At 36.1% G+C, this 18,524-nt stretch overlaps 1 protein-coding gene across 1 annotated transcript in view; it reads right to left on the bottom strand.

The window, feature by feature from the left end:
* Window positions 1–496: 496 nt before the first annotated feature.
* Window positions 497–18,524, bottom strand: part of LOC150041659 (AF4/FMR2 family member 2-like) — a 162,935-nt gene continuing 144,907 nt past the window's right edge. Inside the window, exons 2-3 of the mRNA XM_090327182.1 lie at window positions 8,666–8,786; window positions 497–1,381 (exon numbers count right to left, since the gene is read on the bottom strand). Coding sequence (XP_090183308.1) covers window positions 497–1,381; window positions 8,666–8,786 — 1,006 coding nt within the window. The remainder of the gene's footprint in view (window positions 1,382–8,665; window positions 8,787–18,524) is intronic.

The raw sequence follows: 18,524 nt of genomic DNA, 5'->3' as shown, positions 1-18,524 counted from the left end.
GATGTAGGAAGAAATGATACTAAGATCTTGCCAACACTACCCTGTAGACATTCAGGAACCTGAGATCCTTAAATAATTCCTTCCAATTCAGGTTGCAGAAAATTCACACTTTCACTTCTGGTACCTCAAGGAATTTGTTGTGTTTTCTATTTGTAATAAGCCATATATTGGCTAGTGAACACCTATGGTTTTCATACTCTTTTCAAGAACGTTACATGACTTCTACACTGATGAAAATCTCAATTCTTATTCATTTGTCTATCATATTATTACAAATGTACTTTCTAAAACTATTTTATAGAGATGTTTCATTCACACATTCCAATCTTGCATTTTTATATTCCAACTTATGCAGACTTAACTGGACTTGTGCTAGTCAGTAATGTCACCAGTGATGGAACATCAAGACTCAAACTGACCTTGAAGGTTTTCATATACAGCTCAATAATGTTATAATAGAGTTTAGAAAAGAAAACTAAATAAATGAAACAAAACTTTAAAAATTACTTACTTCATTTGTTTGGAGGATGGTGAACTTGGGCAGTTTAGTCTTTGAACTGGCCGTACTGGGTTTTCCATCCAAGAGGGACCCAAATGACAGATTCCCAAAGCTGTTCTCAAACTCAATGGAAGGTTTCAGTGTGGGAGAGATGTCTGGTGTCTGGTCCTGGCCATCCATGGGTCTCACATACGCAGTTGGCTTTTGCTGGCCCATGCTCGTTTTGCAGTAAAGCCCTGGTGGGAAGTTCTGGATTGAAAGACCACTGCTGGGTGCTAGTAAAGATGAAGCAACTAGTGGAGAGCCGGGTGTTTGCACTGTGAATTCAGTTTCTTCAGGTGAGCTGGATTGAAAAATTTCTTTGAAAGGATCTTCTGCACCAGACTTGGGATTTCCGTCTTCCTTGGCAGATGGGTCTGACTCTTCAATGGCACCAATTTGTGGCTTCAATGGCTGTTCAGCTGGGTAGACAAAGAAGTCTTCCAATCTGGCTTGAGACTGGTCCTGTGTAGAAGTCTGCATCTTGTTTGGCTGAGTGCTGGTCTGACTTGTTGTTCCAGTGCTAGGATTCTGACTGTCTCGTGACCACTCAGGTTTTGGTTTTCTGTTGCTATGTATTAGAGTGGAATTGAGTATCACGACAGAGGGTGGAGGCATTGGTGCCGAGGAGTGGGTATTATCCTGATGAGGTGGATTCATTCGATTCTTTTGTTCTGGAAAAAGGCTTGATTCATTTTTGTTGATAGGTGTCTGGGGCACAGAATTCTTTGGGATTCCCACTAGATGATTCTGACTAGAATGGTTAGTTAACAAATCCTTCATTTCATCATAGTTTCCAAGTGTGTTCTGGACGCGGTTGGCAAGGGCATCACCTTTGTTTGTCTAAAATAACAAAAAGATGGGGGTGGGAGGAGAGAGGATGAATAGGTTTGTGTTTTCTAACGGTTGCTCTAGTCCCTTGCCTGCCCTTAGGCTTGTACCAAGCAAGTTTTAAAATTATGTCATTTATAAAATAACTTATTTTAGGTCAGATGAGCTGAATATTTAGATTTTACATTATAATTAGCATCTTCCACTTACTTATCATTAGAATTGGAATATTCAACTTATATATATATATACATATATATATATATGGAACCATTGGTCTGTACTGTTAGACTATGAAAAAGACTGCATAAAAAATCAGTTAAATTGTGCTATCCTGACTACACAAATTTTCAAATAGGCATGTGAATAAACAGCATCTAATTGAACTAACTTATGACTAAAGGGAATCCAATTCCTTTTAATCAAAGAACTGTATAAATTACTGGTGTCTGCCTACATAGTCTGGAGGCGACTGTGTTTACATATTGATGATTCATACTCATTTACTTTGAAATGATGCAATTGTTCATCAACAGTGACTCAAACTCTCCTGTGTCTTTTCAGTGATTTAGAAAATTTTATGCAAGAATTTAAACTGTTGGTTAAGTAAATCAAAACAAAGTCATCTTTTCAAAGAGATGCTAGCTTAATGTGTAGGAATAACTGAGGTAACCAAATCAATTTATGGACAATCAACAAAACAACTACATCATCCCCTGGAGGGTATGCTAATCGTTTTGAAAATAATTAAGTTCCTGCATGGGCAAAGCTTTCATGACTAAAGCATGGTGGGTAGTTGTTGATTTGGGAAGGAATTTGAACAATGTTCTTTTGTTCAGCCTCAGAAATGACTTTTATTATTCTATTTATATATCATAAAGGTTATCAAAAGAAACTATTGAATTCTGAAGGGCAAAGGACATCTTTATGTTTAGGCCCAAGATACCGCAAGGAAAAAAGGCTAAAGTTATCCTTAAAGCCATCTTGCTTGTGGACCATTAGACAAGCAAGGAGATACCACATGTAGCCTTTTGGTTTCAGAAGTCTATGTACAGAAGAGGGTGACCATCTCCCAACTGGCAGTTTTGCCTTGAAGATAGATGTTTAATGCCTAACAGATCTCGCAGATGCTCAACTTAGATCTCCAAGTATATACAGGGGGCATACCTATCCAAGTGTAAAATCTGAGTCTATACGTAAGTTGTATGAGGGTGTACTCTTTGATGTATGTGCAGATCAAAGAATATGGAAATGGATGTTGGGTGAAGTTCTGAAAATGGATGAAGTCACCCAGGGAAGAACTCAATACGAACTCTGGGATACATCAGCCTTTAAGAGACTGAGGAAATAGGAGCATCCATCAAAAGATACCAAAAAGGAGCAATCACAGAGAGGAGCAAACCAGAAAACTTGGTCTCATTTATGACCATGATCTTCATGTATTTAGGAAATCTTTAACCTAAAGTATGTGTTAAATCATAAGATGCTTGCAAAGAAATGAGAACAGTTAGAGAAATATGAATATCAAAGACGAAAGGATGCATGCTGAAGGAGTTGTGTGAGGAGCTGTGGATCTTTAGAAATTGAAAAAACATATTCCACTTTAAGTTTTCTTATCCTCAAAGACATCTTGGGTTTCATCATATGTAACCGTGGTACAGAAGTAGTGATTCAATGATTAACATTGTTTAAAATCCTCTGTTGAAAACCTATTCCTTTTGCAGTATTTGAAAAGCATATTTGAAAGACAAAGATGATTAGAAATCACTTCTATTTCATAAAACTCCCCAGGTTTGTCTAATATTGCATTATGAATAGTAAATTTTCTCATTGGCTTAATTTCCTTAAAATTCTGAAAGCAATAGAATAAACTATTTTCAGCACCAATTTTCCAGTATATGCAAAGAGATCCCTCATGCAGAATTTTTTTTTCTTTTGGTAAAAAAAAAACCCAAGAGCATGGCAATAAAGTGTAGCCTGGCTGCATGTCAGATTAGAGATTTCAGCTGATAGGATCAAGATGTGTTGGCTCTCTTAGGCACTTATGACAGGAATGAAACTGTGATAACCTGTAGAAATGGACAACTGTCATAACTGTCATCAGCCTTCAGACGAGTTTTCTCCAAGAACAATTGCCTCAGAACTCCTCAGAACAGCAGCTGTATAGCACACAGTTTCCATTTGAGTTTACTCTGACATTGAGTTTCTGCATTGCTGAATGAAGGAAGGTCCATGTGCTTTGCATAACAGGCAGATTGTGACCAAAGGTAGAAATTACTCTCGTCACGCTCATGATGATGCTGATGATTCCAAAATATATATGAGGCAGGGCTAGACACAGAGCCTCTAAAAATCCAGCTTTCCATAAACCCTAAGTAACAGCCCAGAAGTAGATGCCAGATTAAATTCCCTGTCTTCACTACAATTTAGAGAGGCGATTGCTATGCAGTCTTTAAATGTCTCAAAATATCTATATAGGAGACACTAGATAGAAAGCCCAGGGCCGACTGAAAGACATTTCTGTATACCAAGGAGCTTTACTCTCATTATACACCACAACAACTTCTGATTCACACTAAATTTTCTTTATTGGGCCCTATCCTCAGGCTTTCTCAAGGCTAGAGCTCTTGCACTTGAGCCACAGCACCACATCTGGCTTTTTCTGTGTATGTGGTACCAAGGAACTGAACCCAGGGCTTCATGCATACTAGGCAAGCACTCTACCACTAGGCCATAATCCTGGTCTCTCATACGAAATTTTGTATTTGTCCTATATACTCACAGCAATATAATTAAGTTGCAAGGTATTCTGGGAAGTCTTATCAAATCTTTAAAAGATATGGCAAAGATAAAATGTGGTTCTTTCAACCAATTATAGGCATCTTTCAATTTGGCCAAATCCTTTATTCCCATTCTTGATAATTGGTTGATTCCTTAAAGGTAACCTCTGTAGCCATTATTTTCTAAGTAATCATAATTGCTCTGTCATCAAAGGAAATGCATTTTCTAAGTATTTTCAGGCATAAATTACATATCTGGTTTGTGGCTCATAACTAACAACATTCCTTCATTTAAGCTTTTGGGGTTTTTTTTTCTTCTCATTGCTTCAGGAAATGCAAACTTTCCACAATTTGCTTCTAATGCTATCTACAAATCAACAATAATTTCATTACTAGACTAATGTGCTACTTTTTAATAAAAGAAGAAAAATGACTAAAATCTGAAGTTCATTTTTTTCTTTTATGGTGACAAAAGTAGGTGATTTAATAATTCTTTTTTCTAACTCTAATATTTTTATAGTTAATCTCCCTAAACTATAGATTGCTATTTCTTTCTTAGAATAACTTGAATTTTCAGAGCATTTTCCAGATTTGAAAGCAAGGATTTCCTTGTTGTTTCATTTCATCTTTACATCAGAGGAATAGCTTTAGCCTTCATCTCTTAGTTATCTCTACCACACCATAAATTTCCTTGGACAAGACACTTGAGTTTTTCTGCATCTATGTTTCCTCATTCTTACTACACTGTAAAGTAGTAGGTGTAGTAGTGCAGCCATGATTCACTTTAAAGAGGTAAACTGTGGATCAGAGAAGTGAAGTTTTCCCCCATAGTTCCTCAGTAGAAAACCTTAGCAAGTCTTTCAAATAATTGTGAGAAGATTAAACAACTCCCTGCCACATATACAGAATGGCACAGAACTTGATACTAACTCTAAATCAATCATACAAAACTGTGAAGCTTCAGAGAAGCCACCTAACTTCTCTGAGTTAATATTTTATAAACAAGGTGACTTGTAAGACATATACATACGCATATATAATGCCCTAGCACACCATAGGTACAATTCAATCGTTTTCCTCACTAATCTAACATAATTAACCTAAACAAGTCAAAAGAATTTATACTTCTATAGGCACTTTTGCAGGTATCCTCTCAATTGCATAGCACAATGTCTAAATTGAAAGATAGAAGCTACCCCAGAAAGCAATTCTCCCCCCTGATAGAACCAGGAATAACAAATCCTCCAATCACATGAGAGACCACAGATTTATTTCACCAATAAGAAGGACAGTAGGTACTTGAGTTGCTTGCTCACACTGGCTAGTTTATGATCTATTGATATTATTGGACAAGGAATCACCATGTTTTAGACTATAGTATGACTTGAAGATTCCCAAAGGTCTTAATTTATCAGCAGGAATTTTTATTTTCAGTGTGTAAAGTTTCATCACTCCAACTCTAAGAAATATCTATCATAAGGCCTTTATAGCAGAGGAATGAGAATTTCCTTTACAATTTCTTCTGCTATGGACATATTCACAAATGTCAAAAATATCCCCTACAGGCTTGGTGTGGAAAGGCCACTGGAGGCACAACTCAGTTTTCATGTTATTGTATGATGTAAACAGAGGAATGATTTCAGTGGGCTTCTAGTGAAAACTGAGCATGGACATAATAAATCATGCCAAGTGATCATCAAAGCAAGAATGAAAGAAAGGGGACTTACTACATCATAACTTATTAGTATGATACCTTCCCTTCATTGTTTGTGAGTTGGGAACAAAGGCTCTTCCTCATGAAGAAGCACAAAGGCAATAAATTACTGACTCAATTAAGCTAAATATAAATTGGACTAATTAGAGTAAATATCCCCATTTTTTTCTGTATCTAACATAGCCTTAAAATATGAAGACAGATTACTTTGGAAATTTTTAGCCATGTTGAGAACAAAGATTTTTCACTGCCTTGTCAAAGATACCTGGCGAACTTCTAATAATAAATATGTATCTATTTAGTAGTCCTTTTTAAGAGGCACATTGATCACTTCTTTAAAATTAATTAAAAATAACCCAGTTACTCTTCACATGCTACTAGTTAAGGAAGGTGTGTGTGTTGGACTTTAACAAGTTCCTTGACTAGAACTCATTTCTTCAATCCATCCAAAGATAGGATGTAAAACTCATCTGGGTTTCTCCTCTACCAAAAATGGACAAGAGGTACATTATCTTTTAAGATTCCCACGCAAAACAGAGGCTGCTTCTGGCTCTCTCTCCAATATATCTTTCATCCTCCTATTTTGTTGTTAGTCTAATATTCCATTCACACCTTACTCCTTTCAGTGGCTGTTGAACTGTAATCGGTTTGCTGTGCTGTATATCACTGAATCTCCTGTGGGACTTGGTTCCACTCGGAATCACCTTTCTCTCCTACCTCCATTGACATTGGATCTTTCTCATAAATCTCTAAATCATTTCATGTTTCTTACCTTACTCTTTAAAAAACAAAACCTCCCTCCACATAATTTCTCACCTTATTTTCTAACTTCTTTCTTGCCTCCAAATGAAACCTCTGTGGCATATCAAGTTGCCATTGAGTGCTTTTCTTTTGTTTTTTGATTGTTTGTTTGTTTGTTGTTGGTTTTTTCATTTCATTCTTCTAAACATGGCATTTCACTTCTCACAAAGATTACCATTATCTACAAATTAAAGGACTTACATGAGGTCACCAATTTGATTATAACTTTCAAACCTAGCACCCATCTTTCCCTTTTCTAACCTCTCTGATTTTCAACTGATTTCTGATTTCTTACCTAGAATCGATTGCTGACTTTGTGCTATTTATCTCATAGCTTCATGGTCAATTACTACATAATCAAAACAGGAAAATCCCTTTCTTGACCACTCTCATGAGTGGTCATATGTTTATGGTTTCATTATTGTCTTTTCCAATAGCTACTGGATATTCAAGTTCAGCATGCACAAAGCTGCATTAATATTAACTCCTTAATTAACTATTATTAATCAAAAAAGCTACTATACATATTCAAATGCATTATATAAATTAGATCACTTGAGCTTAGAAAAAAACCTCTTACAAATCATACTACTAATAGTGACAATTTGAAAATTAGCAACTTAGTTAAGTGATATGTCTCTTTTCAAGCTTACCAAACTAGGAAAGTACTCAAATGTCTCAATCAAGACTCTCTACTTGTTCTGAACAAGGTAGCAAGAATTTGACCTCACTAGGCATCAATCCAAACAACTGGCTCTTAACCCAAAAGTCATCTGAGGACCAATTGTCCTCATTAAGAATTTTCCTTTTTCTGAATTTGTTCTTCCTCATTACATGGTGACTTCATTAATCTTAATCCATGAAAGATTTATCTACTGTTGTTTTATTTCTTACATGTTTGCTTTCATTAAAGAAATTATACTACTAATAATAAATTTCTATAAAAACAATCAGAAACCAAGGCACTGGTAGCTATTCTTACAATCCTAGCTACTTAGAAGACTAGATTTGAGGATCATGCTTTGAAACCAGCTCACACAACGTAGTTCATAAGAATCTTTTCTCCAATTATTTACCAAACAAAACAAAACAAAACAGAATTGGAGATGTGGCTCAAGTGGTGTAGAATACTAGCCTTTAGCAAAATGCTCAGGGACAGTTCTTAGGCCTTGAGTTTAACCCTAGTTTCTGAACAAAAAGAACAACAAAAAAAAAAAAACCCGAAACTTCTATTACAGTCTCTTTCTAGTTATACCTAAACTTCACCTCAAATAGAAAATTCAGAGGTGATCACTGTAAAATCAATATAGGTAGCGAGCTAGCTAGCTAGACAGACAGACAGATATTAGATGGGTAAATGGATACACAGATAGATAGATGGAGTTGTTCCGTTGTTAGTAGAGCTATACAATAGCCTAAATAACACTAGAAATAAGTCTAGCTTTACTATATCCTCTGGTCAAGCCAAGATTGTAATCCATGATTATAAGTCACCAGTAAAAAGATTGGATTTTTTCTCTATCTAAAGACAATGATTTTCAAGAATTCAAAATATTGAACAATTGACAATAACAACCTAATATGGGAAATGAAATCTTTGACCATGCAATAGCTGTCACAGATTGGAAAGAGAAATACGCATATGCACTGACATTCTGATGAAGTCTCCAGGGTTATCTAGATGCTAATCACAGCACTGAAAGTATAGCCAGGGCATTCCATTCTGGAACAAGGGTTGGGTAGAAAAAGCTCCTTGAAGACAGAAATTCTCACATGCTTCTTTCCATCTTACTGAGATACTCAAAGAAAATGGATTTTTATCACTGAAGACTTCCTCAGAACCCTGCAACTGTATCAATTATACCATAATGTATATATTTCACTTGATTCTCCTAGACATGATTTAGATGCTTTAAAAATAAATTAAGTGTTGATTAGTGAGTTCAAAATTGAAACAAGCAAGCCTTTTGAGAAAGATAAATTACATACATATTCAGCTACCTTGTAGGGCTCCCCGAAAAGATCAAAGCTGGAAGAAAAAAGACCATCTTCTTGCTGAACTTCTTGATTCCTCCGTTCCCATTCCCTCTTCTTAAGTGCACTACGATCTTGTTCATAGTGACTGACATGTAAAGGAACAGACAAAAAGGAAAAGATTAATGAGTCATGTAGTCATTTAGATCTATCTTGTTATTAATAAGAAAATGCAAAGTCAGTACTACTCAAATTCATATTTCACAGATGGCAGAGACCCTCTCTTTACTCCTACTGAATTTAATGTCCTGACTAGTTCTTTACAATAAAGAAAAAATAAAACAACTTTTATACATTTTAAAATTTCCAATTTTACACATGTACATTGAATATTATTACAGCATTTGCCTACCTCTCTTCTCTTCATTTTTCTCCCTCCTCTTCATTTCACCTTCTCCTGACAAAACATATTTCAGCTTCCTTGTATTCAAATTCTTAAACTCCGAGTTTGTTATTTGAAGGAGTGACATCACTGTAATCATTGCTTATGGATACAATATTTATCCAATGCTCATGTATATATGCATATAAGCCTATATGTTTTCATATACAGGGCCTGAGCACTGTCCTTGGATTTTTCTCAAGGCTAGAACTCTACCACTTGAGCCTCAGCACCACTTCTGGCTTTTTCTAAGTATGTGGTACCAAGGAATCGAACCCGGGTCTTCGTGCATGCCAGGCAAGCACTCTACCACTAGGCCAAACTCCCAGCTCCATGGTTCAAGAGGTAGGGTGGTAGCCTTGATCTGAAGAGCTCAGGGACAGCGCCCATGCCGAATTCAACCCCACAACCAATGGGGGGACAGGGAAACCCACATTTTGCGAAAAACATTATGGAGGAAAGTCCCTTGGCTGAAATGACTAGCTATGAAAGAAAGGATGAATCAGAATCCGTGAATGAGGTTAATGCACAAATGCTGTACAAAGACTACTTCTGTGATATTCATTGAGTTTTAGGATTTCCCATTAGAGGATTAAAACCTTCCAGGTTAGAACACTGTCTTATTAAGAAAAAAGAAACCTTATCACATAAGACAATAAATTTAACTATGATTTTGAAGTATTTTTCCACATTTTATTATCATCCATTAGTTGTACATATCTCTCCATATAGGCACATGAGGTACTTCAATTGGACTCAGCTTCTCCATCAGTCACTCCCATGCTCTGTGCTAGCTTCAAAAAGTCACCCCAACAAGTTTCATTGTTTCATTTTTCCTCAAAGATATAAAATGTTTGGACCATATTCTCCCTCCTTTACCCTTTGTTTGTTCCTCCCCTACCACAAGTAGCTCACAGGATCTGTTTCACATTCTATCATTTATTATTTTTCACAGCATGCTAACTGTTCAAAAAGATTTCACTAGGGAATTTGACATACATAGTTATGGCTTTTTAATAAGATTGACTATCTTACTTCCTTTCATTTTCCCATCCTAACTACTCCTAATATTCAACAGCTTTAATGTAATCTATACATCTTAGAGTACAGGTTGAGCATCACTAATTTGAAAATCTGAAACTCAAAATATTCTTAAACTTTTTCACATGATGCCACCTGACATCATCTGGTCAGGTCATAGTCAAAATGCAGGCACACATATACCTAGTATATAAAATCACTTTCAAGTGCTCAGGGTTACAGACAACACAAATAGGTGTCCTGTTTATACTTGGGGTCATCCCCAAGATATTTCACTGTAACTATTCTGAAATCAGAAAATGATGTTAATTCAAGTCTACATCTCCTTGCAAATATTTCAAATTAGGGCTAATCAGGCTGTACTGTATTTCATTGAAGACTTTCTGTATACACTCTTTTTTTCATATATTTTTATTGTAATTAATAGAAGGGTTACATTATATTCATCAGATAGAAGATGCATTACTTCACAAACATTGATATCCTTTCTCATGCCTGATGTTGACCTTATGCAAAGTAAGTATCTATGGCTGGGAGTGTGGCCTAGTGATAGAGTGCTGGCCTGGCATTCATGAAGCCCTGATTTGATTCCTTAGTACCACATACACAGAAAAAGGCAGAAGAAGTGCTGTGGCTTAAGTGGAAGAGTGCTAGCTTTGATAATACTCAAGGATGGTGTCCAGGCCCTGAGTTCAAGCCCCAGAACTGGCAAAAAAATTGTTAGTATGTACATGTGTACAGTCATGAGAGTGTGCTGAAAAAATTTTTTTCAAATTATTTGTTTTTCATTTTATTTTTTATTATTGATGTAATGTATAGAGAGAGGGATTACAGTTACATTTGCCAGGTAGTAGGTACATTATTTCTCATACAATGATACTCCTCATATTTTTGCCCCCATTTCCCTTCCTCCACCCCTCAGAATCATCTTGCTTTCCCCCCTTTCTCTTTCCTATTTCAAATAAACAAATAAACGTATATGCAATATACCAGGAAACAAAGTCAGATACAGTAGCAATATAAGATTAACCAAAGGGCAACAAAGGAGAAGAGAAATAACATAGTACATTAAGAACAACAATCACAAGATAAAGCTCTTGTTTCCATATCCTAGAGATCCTCTCATCCTGTATGACCTTATGTACCTAGGTTTTGTGCTATTGTAATCCACTGGTAGGAGAATCCTAGATGTGTACTAATTATTACAAATGAGTGAAACAACTGAGCCTACGTTCCTTTGGTTCTGGCTTACTTCACTTAATATGATATTTTCCAAGTTTTTCCATTTCCTTATGAATGGTCAGACTGGGGCTTGAACTCACACTATGCATTGTCCTTGAGCTCCTCAGCTCAAGGCTCCTGCCTTGAGATAACAGTTTCATGGAGTTTAGTGCCTGGGCTGGCTTCGAACCTCAATCCTCATATCTCAGCCTCCAAAGTAGCTAGGATTACAAGGGTGAGCTACCACGCTCAGCTAAAATTTTATTTTTATATGTGAGTAACTGCACAAAGGAGTTGCCATTCAAAAAGAAATTTTAGTTTATATATGAATATAAAATGCTTTGCAGTTGTCAAGTATAGATTTCCTTCTCTTTGTTATTATCATATTAATACTTTATGCAATAATTAACGTGTAAATGAAGATAGTGACCAAAAGAGTCAAAAGTAAAGTTGGTGGACTTTGTATATATCAGAGGCCATAAAGCCCATCATTAATAAGCTAATTTGCTCATGAGTATCATGGCTTTACAGAACTATAAACTATTCATATCTAAGACATTGATATATGTATAGTATGTGATGTCACAAAACTTATCACTGTCTCTCCTCCATTGAAATCCTTGAACTATCAAAGTGACTTTGATAGTCATATCTTCTAAACAAAACCACACATTTCTCCATTTCAAAATAGCAGCCACATTTCTAGGGTATTCTAAAGAACATTATACTTTGACAATACAAATAATTCCAGCCATGTAAGGGTTCACCCTCAAGTACACATTCAGAAAATATATCACTCTATGAGAGCAGAGAAATCCTCAGACTCCTCTTCAAAGCCCCAGCTCTATATCTTGACACTGCCTGCTCAAAAAGATGTCATTCAAAATAATGGAATCTAGTCTGTTATCTGCCATCTAAGAAGCTCCCCACAGGTATTATATTTAGTGGTATCACATTTCATTTTCATTCTCAGGTTGAGATCAGAGTTCCATATAGTTATCATGTGCCTACTGGCTTTGTACTTGGGGCTGATATGGAATCAAACAGGTTTAGTAGTGCCTTCAGTCCATTAACTGTGCCGCATGAATTTGTACCTCAACACCACAGGTAATCAAGCCACAGGTAATTCAAGCCTATCCATTGGTCCCAATGTTAGAAAGACAGGGTATGAGAGGGGTCAAAATGGAGTAACAAGTTCAAACAGTATTTGGTAGTGTGGCAGAAGAAGGATGTTGTAAAGGAGGAGGGCACTAAATTTCTTTGCCTTCATTAGGAGATGATTTTCAACAGGTAGACAAGAACCCAAGTCTTTTGCTTCCATGTACGGTGAACATATGTCAGTTTTCTAGCTATCTATTCATTTCATGCACCTGACAGCTCAGAATGACAGGCCTGTGGATCACATTTAATTTTCCCATGAAGTCTTTTGGTCTCTTGGCTTTGCAAACTACCTTCCTTCTCGTATGTCAGAAAGATATAATTAAAACCCTGAAGTAAAAAATAAAGGAGAAGCAAATAAGACATGTTTCGACTTGCTTGACAACCCTTCAAGCAGCCAGCAGGAAGGGCATTTCAGGACTTTAGACCCGGCTTTGCCTTGTCTGGAGGCCTCTTGGCTACATTTTTCATTAGTTCATTACCTAAGAAATTGCAGACACAAATTTGAATAGCAGATTGAATGTGGACACGGATGTTATCTCTTGCAAGCAAAAGTGCCAGCTGTATTTTTTTAACACATCTAACAAAGCACAGTTCATTCTCATATCTCTGGTGAGAATGGCTTTACTCTGCATAGACTTCCACTGTTCTTGGAAGGCAAGAGCATAGCTCCAACTTTTTCCTTTCTTGTTCAGCATGGCATTGTAACAAAAGCTTCACACAGTGAGGTTTAATGAGGAACGGACTACATGGTGATGAGGCTTTCAACGTGTAACATCACTGCTTTCTGACTGAAAGCAACATTCCTAATTTGAAGCACCAGCTAATTGAAACTACAGTTATGTATTTAGCCTCTTGTTGTACCTACTGCCATTTATAATTATGGGGATCCCTTTGTATACTCAATTAAAGTTCTTATGATTCTGGCAGTTTGTGTTTGAACCCATGAGCCCTGCAGAGGCTACAGGGACATATCTTTTGTTCCCTGATGATTTACTGCATTTTGTACATTCCTGGGCTTGTTTTCCTAAGGAAACAATGGCCCCTGGCCCACAAGCAAATGCTCAAGTCAGCAGCATGGATTAATCATGATATTGTTAGTCTGAAGAATTGGAATTTACTCCACAGTCCTATTGGCAGGATATAACATCTTCACATTGAAAAGTACAACCATAAAATTAAAGTCAACTCACCACCATTAGCAATTTAGGATGTTTTTGAACTTTTTCTCCTGAATGTAATGACAATTGTCATATCACAATAATATTAAAACTGTTGGTCTTTCAAAACCAAACTCATTGGTTAATTACCAAAGCCCTATGTTTTTTGTGTGTATACGTTGAATTTTGGAATATGCTATACTCACTGTTAGAAAAAGATGGCAACTATTCTGTTAAGCACCTTGTTCAACCAAGCTATGCTGACAGGAAGCTTTTCTTTCAAAGGGCTTTATACCGGCTGTGATCTTATTTCTCTGCACGAATCTTTGCCCTCCAATTACAGAGAAAATGACCTAACTAATATAGGAGTGACAAAGGAAGATTTGAACATGTGTTTTTTCTCCATCTTCAGTGTGAAAAAATTTCTCTTCTTATAGTTCCCTATTAGAGTCCTCAAACTTGTATGTAGGTAACTCTTGGGTTTGTACATTAGAAGCCCCGGGTACATTTGGAGGGCAATCAAATTCAGGGACCAGGTATATTTACTGAGGTCTAGAAAGTTCAATTATGCCATTTTCATTAGCTCACAGTGGTAGTTCACTTGGCTGACAATGAAGACTTGTCTTTCAGAACAGAAGCTGTGAAAGCAAGAAGACACTTCAGCAATCATCTAGCTGTGGGGTCCTCATTTTATAGATGAGGAAATTGAACTTGAAAATATAATGGGTCTCACAGCAACTTTGGGGCAGAAAGAAGAGCCTGGAGCAGAGTTTTCCCTGTGACCAAACTAGTTTATCACCTGATACCTAAGTCTTGACCTTCTAGCCTCCTGAATATGAGTCCTACTTGTACCCATTTTTCAGTTTTTGTTAGGATTGCAATTTTATTTTTTAAATAATTTTGTTGGCCAGGAGTGTGGCCTAGTGGTAGAGTGCTTGCCTACCATGTGTGAAGCCCTAGGTTCCATTCCTTGGTACCACATACACAGAAAAAGTCAGAAATGGTGTTGTGGCTCGCATGATAGAGCACTAGCCTTGAAGAAAAGCTCAAGGACAGTGCCCAGGCCCTGAGTTCAGGTCCCATGACTGGCCAAAAATATAATAATTACTTTGTTGTCAGAGTAATGTACAGAAGGGTTACAGTTTTAATAGAAATAGCCAATAGGTAAAAAAATTGAAGAATTTAATTTGAAGTATAGAGAAAAAATGTTTCTTTACATCAAAATATACAGATCCTAAAGAGATAATGAAATTAGCTACATCTTTAGGAAAAGGATAAGGTAGGGAGAATAAAAACCAGTATAAGTCCATTTGGATTGAATATTTTATGTAACTTAATGATCATTGCTTATATTCTTTGGTTATTTTACAAAGCTACTTGGGAAAACATTGCAAAAAACACTGATGTTTTAAAGTTACAAGTTTCTTAAAAATCCTGTAAATTAATATGGAATTTACTGGGTTATGGTCCAACTGCATTTAACAACCTCCTTCTGCCTAGTATCTTTGAAAAAGTATAAGTACATAGATTATTCCAACCAAGAGACAAACAAATAATAGCTCACTCTTTCTGGTTCACCTGAATGAATTTCTGCCCTGTAAAACATAGTGGATGTTTTATAATTAATGTTTCACAGTCATAAGGAATACTTCCTCAATATCAAGTCCTATTTTGAATTTGGAACTTTGATCAAATATATAGCTAATAATTGCTTGGAAAAAAAATTCTAAACTGGATATTGGTGGCTCCTGCCTGAAATTCTAGTTAGTTGGGATGCAGAGATCAAGAGGATGGAAGTTCCAAAATGATTTAGGAAAAAAAAATAAGAGATCCATCATAACCATTAGATATGCACAGTTGCACATAACTGTCGTTCCAGCACTGTGGGAAGCTGATCTGGGCAGGGTTATGACTCCCAACTACAGTGGCAAGTATAAAAACAGGAGGACTGTTGTCTAGGATGATCTGGGCAATAAAGCAAGACTCTATCTTATACATAATCAGAGGGAAAGGTCTCAAAGCATGGCTCAAGTGACAAAGCATCTGTCTAGTAAGTGTGATGGCTTGAGATTCAACACCATTACACACACACACACACACTCACACACACATGATTTTCTAATGAATACCTTCTAAATCAACTACAACTTTAGACTTATTTTGTCTAATAAAGCACATAAAGCACATAAATGTTGAATCTAAAACAATGAAAAATTTAAAGCAGTCGTCTTATCTCACATATATGGGGAAAAGCATGAGAATCTTGGATTTGGATGTGGTATTTGTACACTATGGAATTCTGTGCTGCTGTCAGAAAGAATGACATTGCCCCATTTGTTAGGAAATGGAAAGACTTAGAAAAGATCATATTAAGTGAAGTAAGCCAGACTCAAAGGAGCTTAGGCTCAATGGTTTCCCTCATTTGTCATAATCAGTAGAAACCTTGGGCTCTCCTAGCAGAGATTTGCAATAGAGCAAAACCTTGATACAAAAGGCCATATAGTATGACACTAATTGAAAAGACCTCCAGGATATTGAAACAAAAGCCACATAATGAATGATTGTTGTTCTTAAGGTACTATGTTATCTCTCATCTCTTTTGCTGTCCCTTGGTTATCTCATATTGTTACAGTATCTCACTTTGTTACCTGACATATTGAATATATTTGTATTTGGTTATTTGAAATTGAATAGGGAACAGGGGAAAACAAGATGAGGGATGGGGGTGGGGGGAGGGAAATGGGGACCAAGACATGTGAAAGGGTATCAATGTATGGGAATTAATGCACCTTCTATCTGGCAAATATCATGTAACCCTTCTATTAATTACAATAAAAATATATGAAAAAAATAATATAATATAACCAGGCCTGTAGTTGTGGTTCATTGGCATTATCAGCCTAACCTATAAAGTTTGAAGCCTGGAGTTCAAATTCCAGTGCCACCACCACCAAAAACTCTATCCATTCCAGTTTCAATAGGCCTTAGGAAAATGGGCCAGTGCTAACTATTCTAGTTCTCTTAACTGTATATTTTGTAAAATGCTATTTGTTCCAATACCTTCAGAAATACTTCTGGAAAAAACCTGAAGATTCCAGTATAGGCACAGCTTCTAAAAATGATACCAATGTTTCAACTTATTCAGAAAGTTTGTCTAGTCATCATTCTCAATTCTGTCTCACCTTCTCCCCAGCACTTCTAGTCTTCTTTGTTTTATGATATCATTTTATTGAGATACAATTCACATTCCATAAAATTTCCCCCATCTCAAGTGTATAATTCAATGTCTGCTTTACATTGCATATACACTATGCATCTATCAGCAGAATAGTATTTTTAATTGTCTAGAAAAAAGCCTTGTACCCTTCAGGAATCATTCCCACCCTGGATATTCCCTGACATCCAGATAAGCCTAGGTAAACAACAATCTACTTGCTGTGAATAAATTTACCTATTTGAGACACTACATATATGTTTGATGGTACAACATGTGTCGTCCAATACTGAACCTCATATTTTCAAAGCCTATTTATGTTGCTGCAATTATTTCTCCTTGGAACCAAATAAGAGTTCCCTATATAGATATGCCTGGTCCATGTTTATGAAGCATAATTATTTATGTTACTAATGATTTACCTGGGATTGTTTGTGTTCATTAGCCTTTTCAACTCCTTATGATCAATGGTCTCTTCTTTCTTTTCTTTCTTTTTATTATTTTTCTTTTCATTATAGTTTTATGTCTGAATAGTTATACAAAGAATTTGGCATTTATCAATGTCACTTCTTCCAACAATTATCCCTTTCCTATGTACTCGTTCCATCGTTTAATTTTGTAGGCTCTACATTGGAATTTTGACTGTATTCTCCCCCTCTTCTATTCATTCACATACCACTGTCCCCTTGACCTGACCCACTTCTTTCAAGGACCTATTTCCATGTGTTTTATTTTGCAGAACTTATTTTTTTTCATTTGTAAGGAATTATCCTGTATGACTATTTTGGCTAACCTACCAATCTCCAAACTTGTTGAGATTAGAGCTCTATAAATGTAATTGTACTCTAACAAAAAACAATTAGTCAAGCTGCAAAGATGGCTGCATACATCTAGGAATGGTAAAAAAAAATGAGGGAATCAAAATAACGACCTCGTGCCAATGGAAGAAGCTTATTTTGTTGTATCTATGACATAAACTTTTAAAAAGTTCTTCAGACTGTCCAGAAATAATAGTGTTCAGAATCAGAAGATCTGGGAAGGACTCTTTTTCATGTTCAACCTATTTGATCAGTAACCATTTATTTTATGTTCATAAGCCTTAGTTTCCTCATGCATAAAAGAAGAATATTTGCATTTCCTCTTCAGTTAGTATAAATGTTAAATATGACAATGCATGAGAAAGACTCTTGTAAAGTAATAATGGCTGTTCAGTATTAATGGATAGGATCATTGGAATTCTCATGCTTTAAGAATCACAAATTTTTAACTCATATTCACTTAGTATAACCTGGGAAGTTGCTAAATCTGAGATTACTATCACTATTTAAACATGAAAAATTGGGGCAGCCAATGGTGGCACAGGGAAGTTGAGATCTCAGGCAAAGAATGTAAGACTCTATCTAAAAATACTAAAGCACAAAATGTCATATGTACAAAGGTAGAACATATGTCTAACAAGAACAATGCCTTGAATTCAAACCCCAGTACTTCCATTATAAGTAAGAAATAAAGTAGTAAATAACGATTCAAGCTGAGCTAATTATGGTGGTTCATATCTTTAACTCTACCACTAAGTATGTAGAGGTAAGAGAGTTTGTGACTTCTAGGCTATCATAGGTGACAGAGTGAGTTTCAAGTCAACATGGATTA

The sequence above is a fragment of the Megascapheus bottae genome, chromosome X (genome assembly GCF_031878675.1).
Source record: "Megascapheus bottae isolate mThoBot1 chromosome X, mThoBot2.hap1, whole genome shotgun sequence".
Classification (NCBI taxonomy): domain Eukaryota; kingdom Metazoa; phylum Chordata; class Mammalia; order Rodentia; family Geomyidae; genus Megascapheus; species Megascapheus bottae.
The sequence above is the reverse complement of the archived record's forward strand: the minus strand, read 5'-3'. Positions and strand labels throughout refer to the sequence as shown.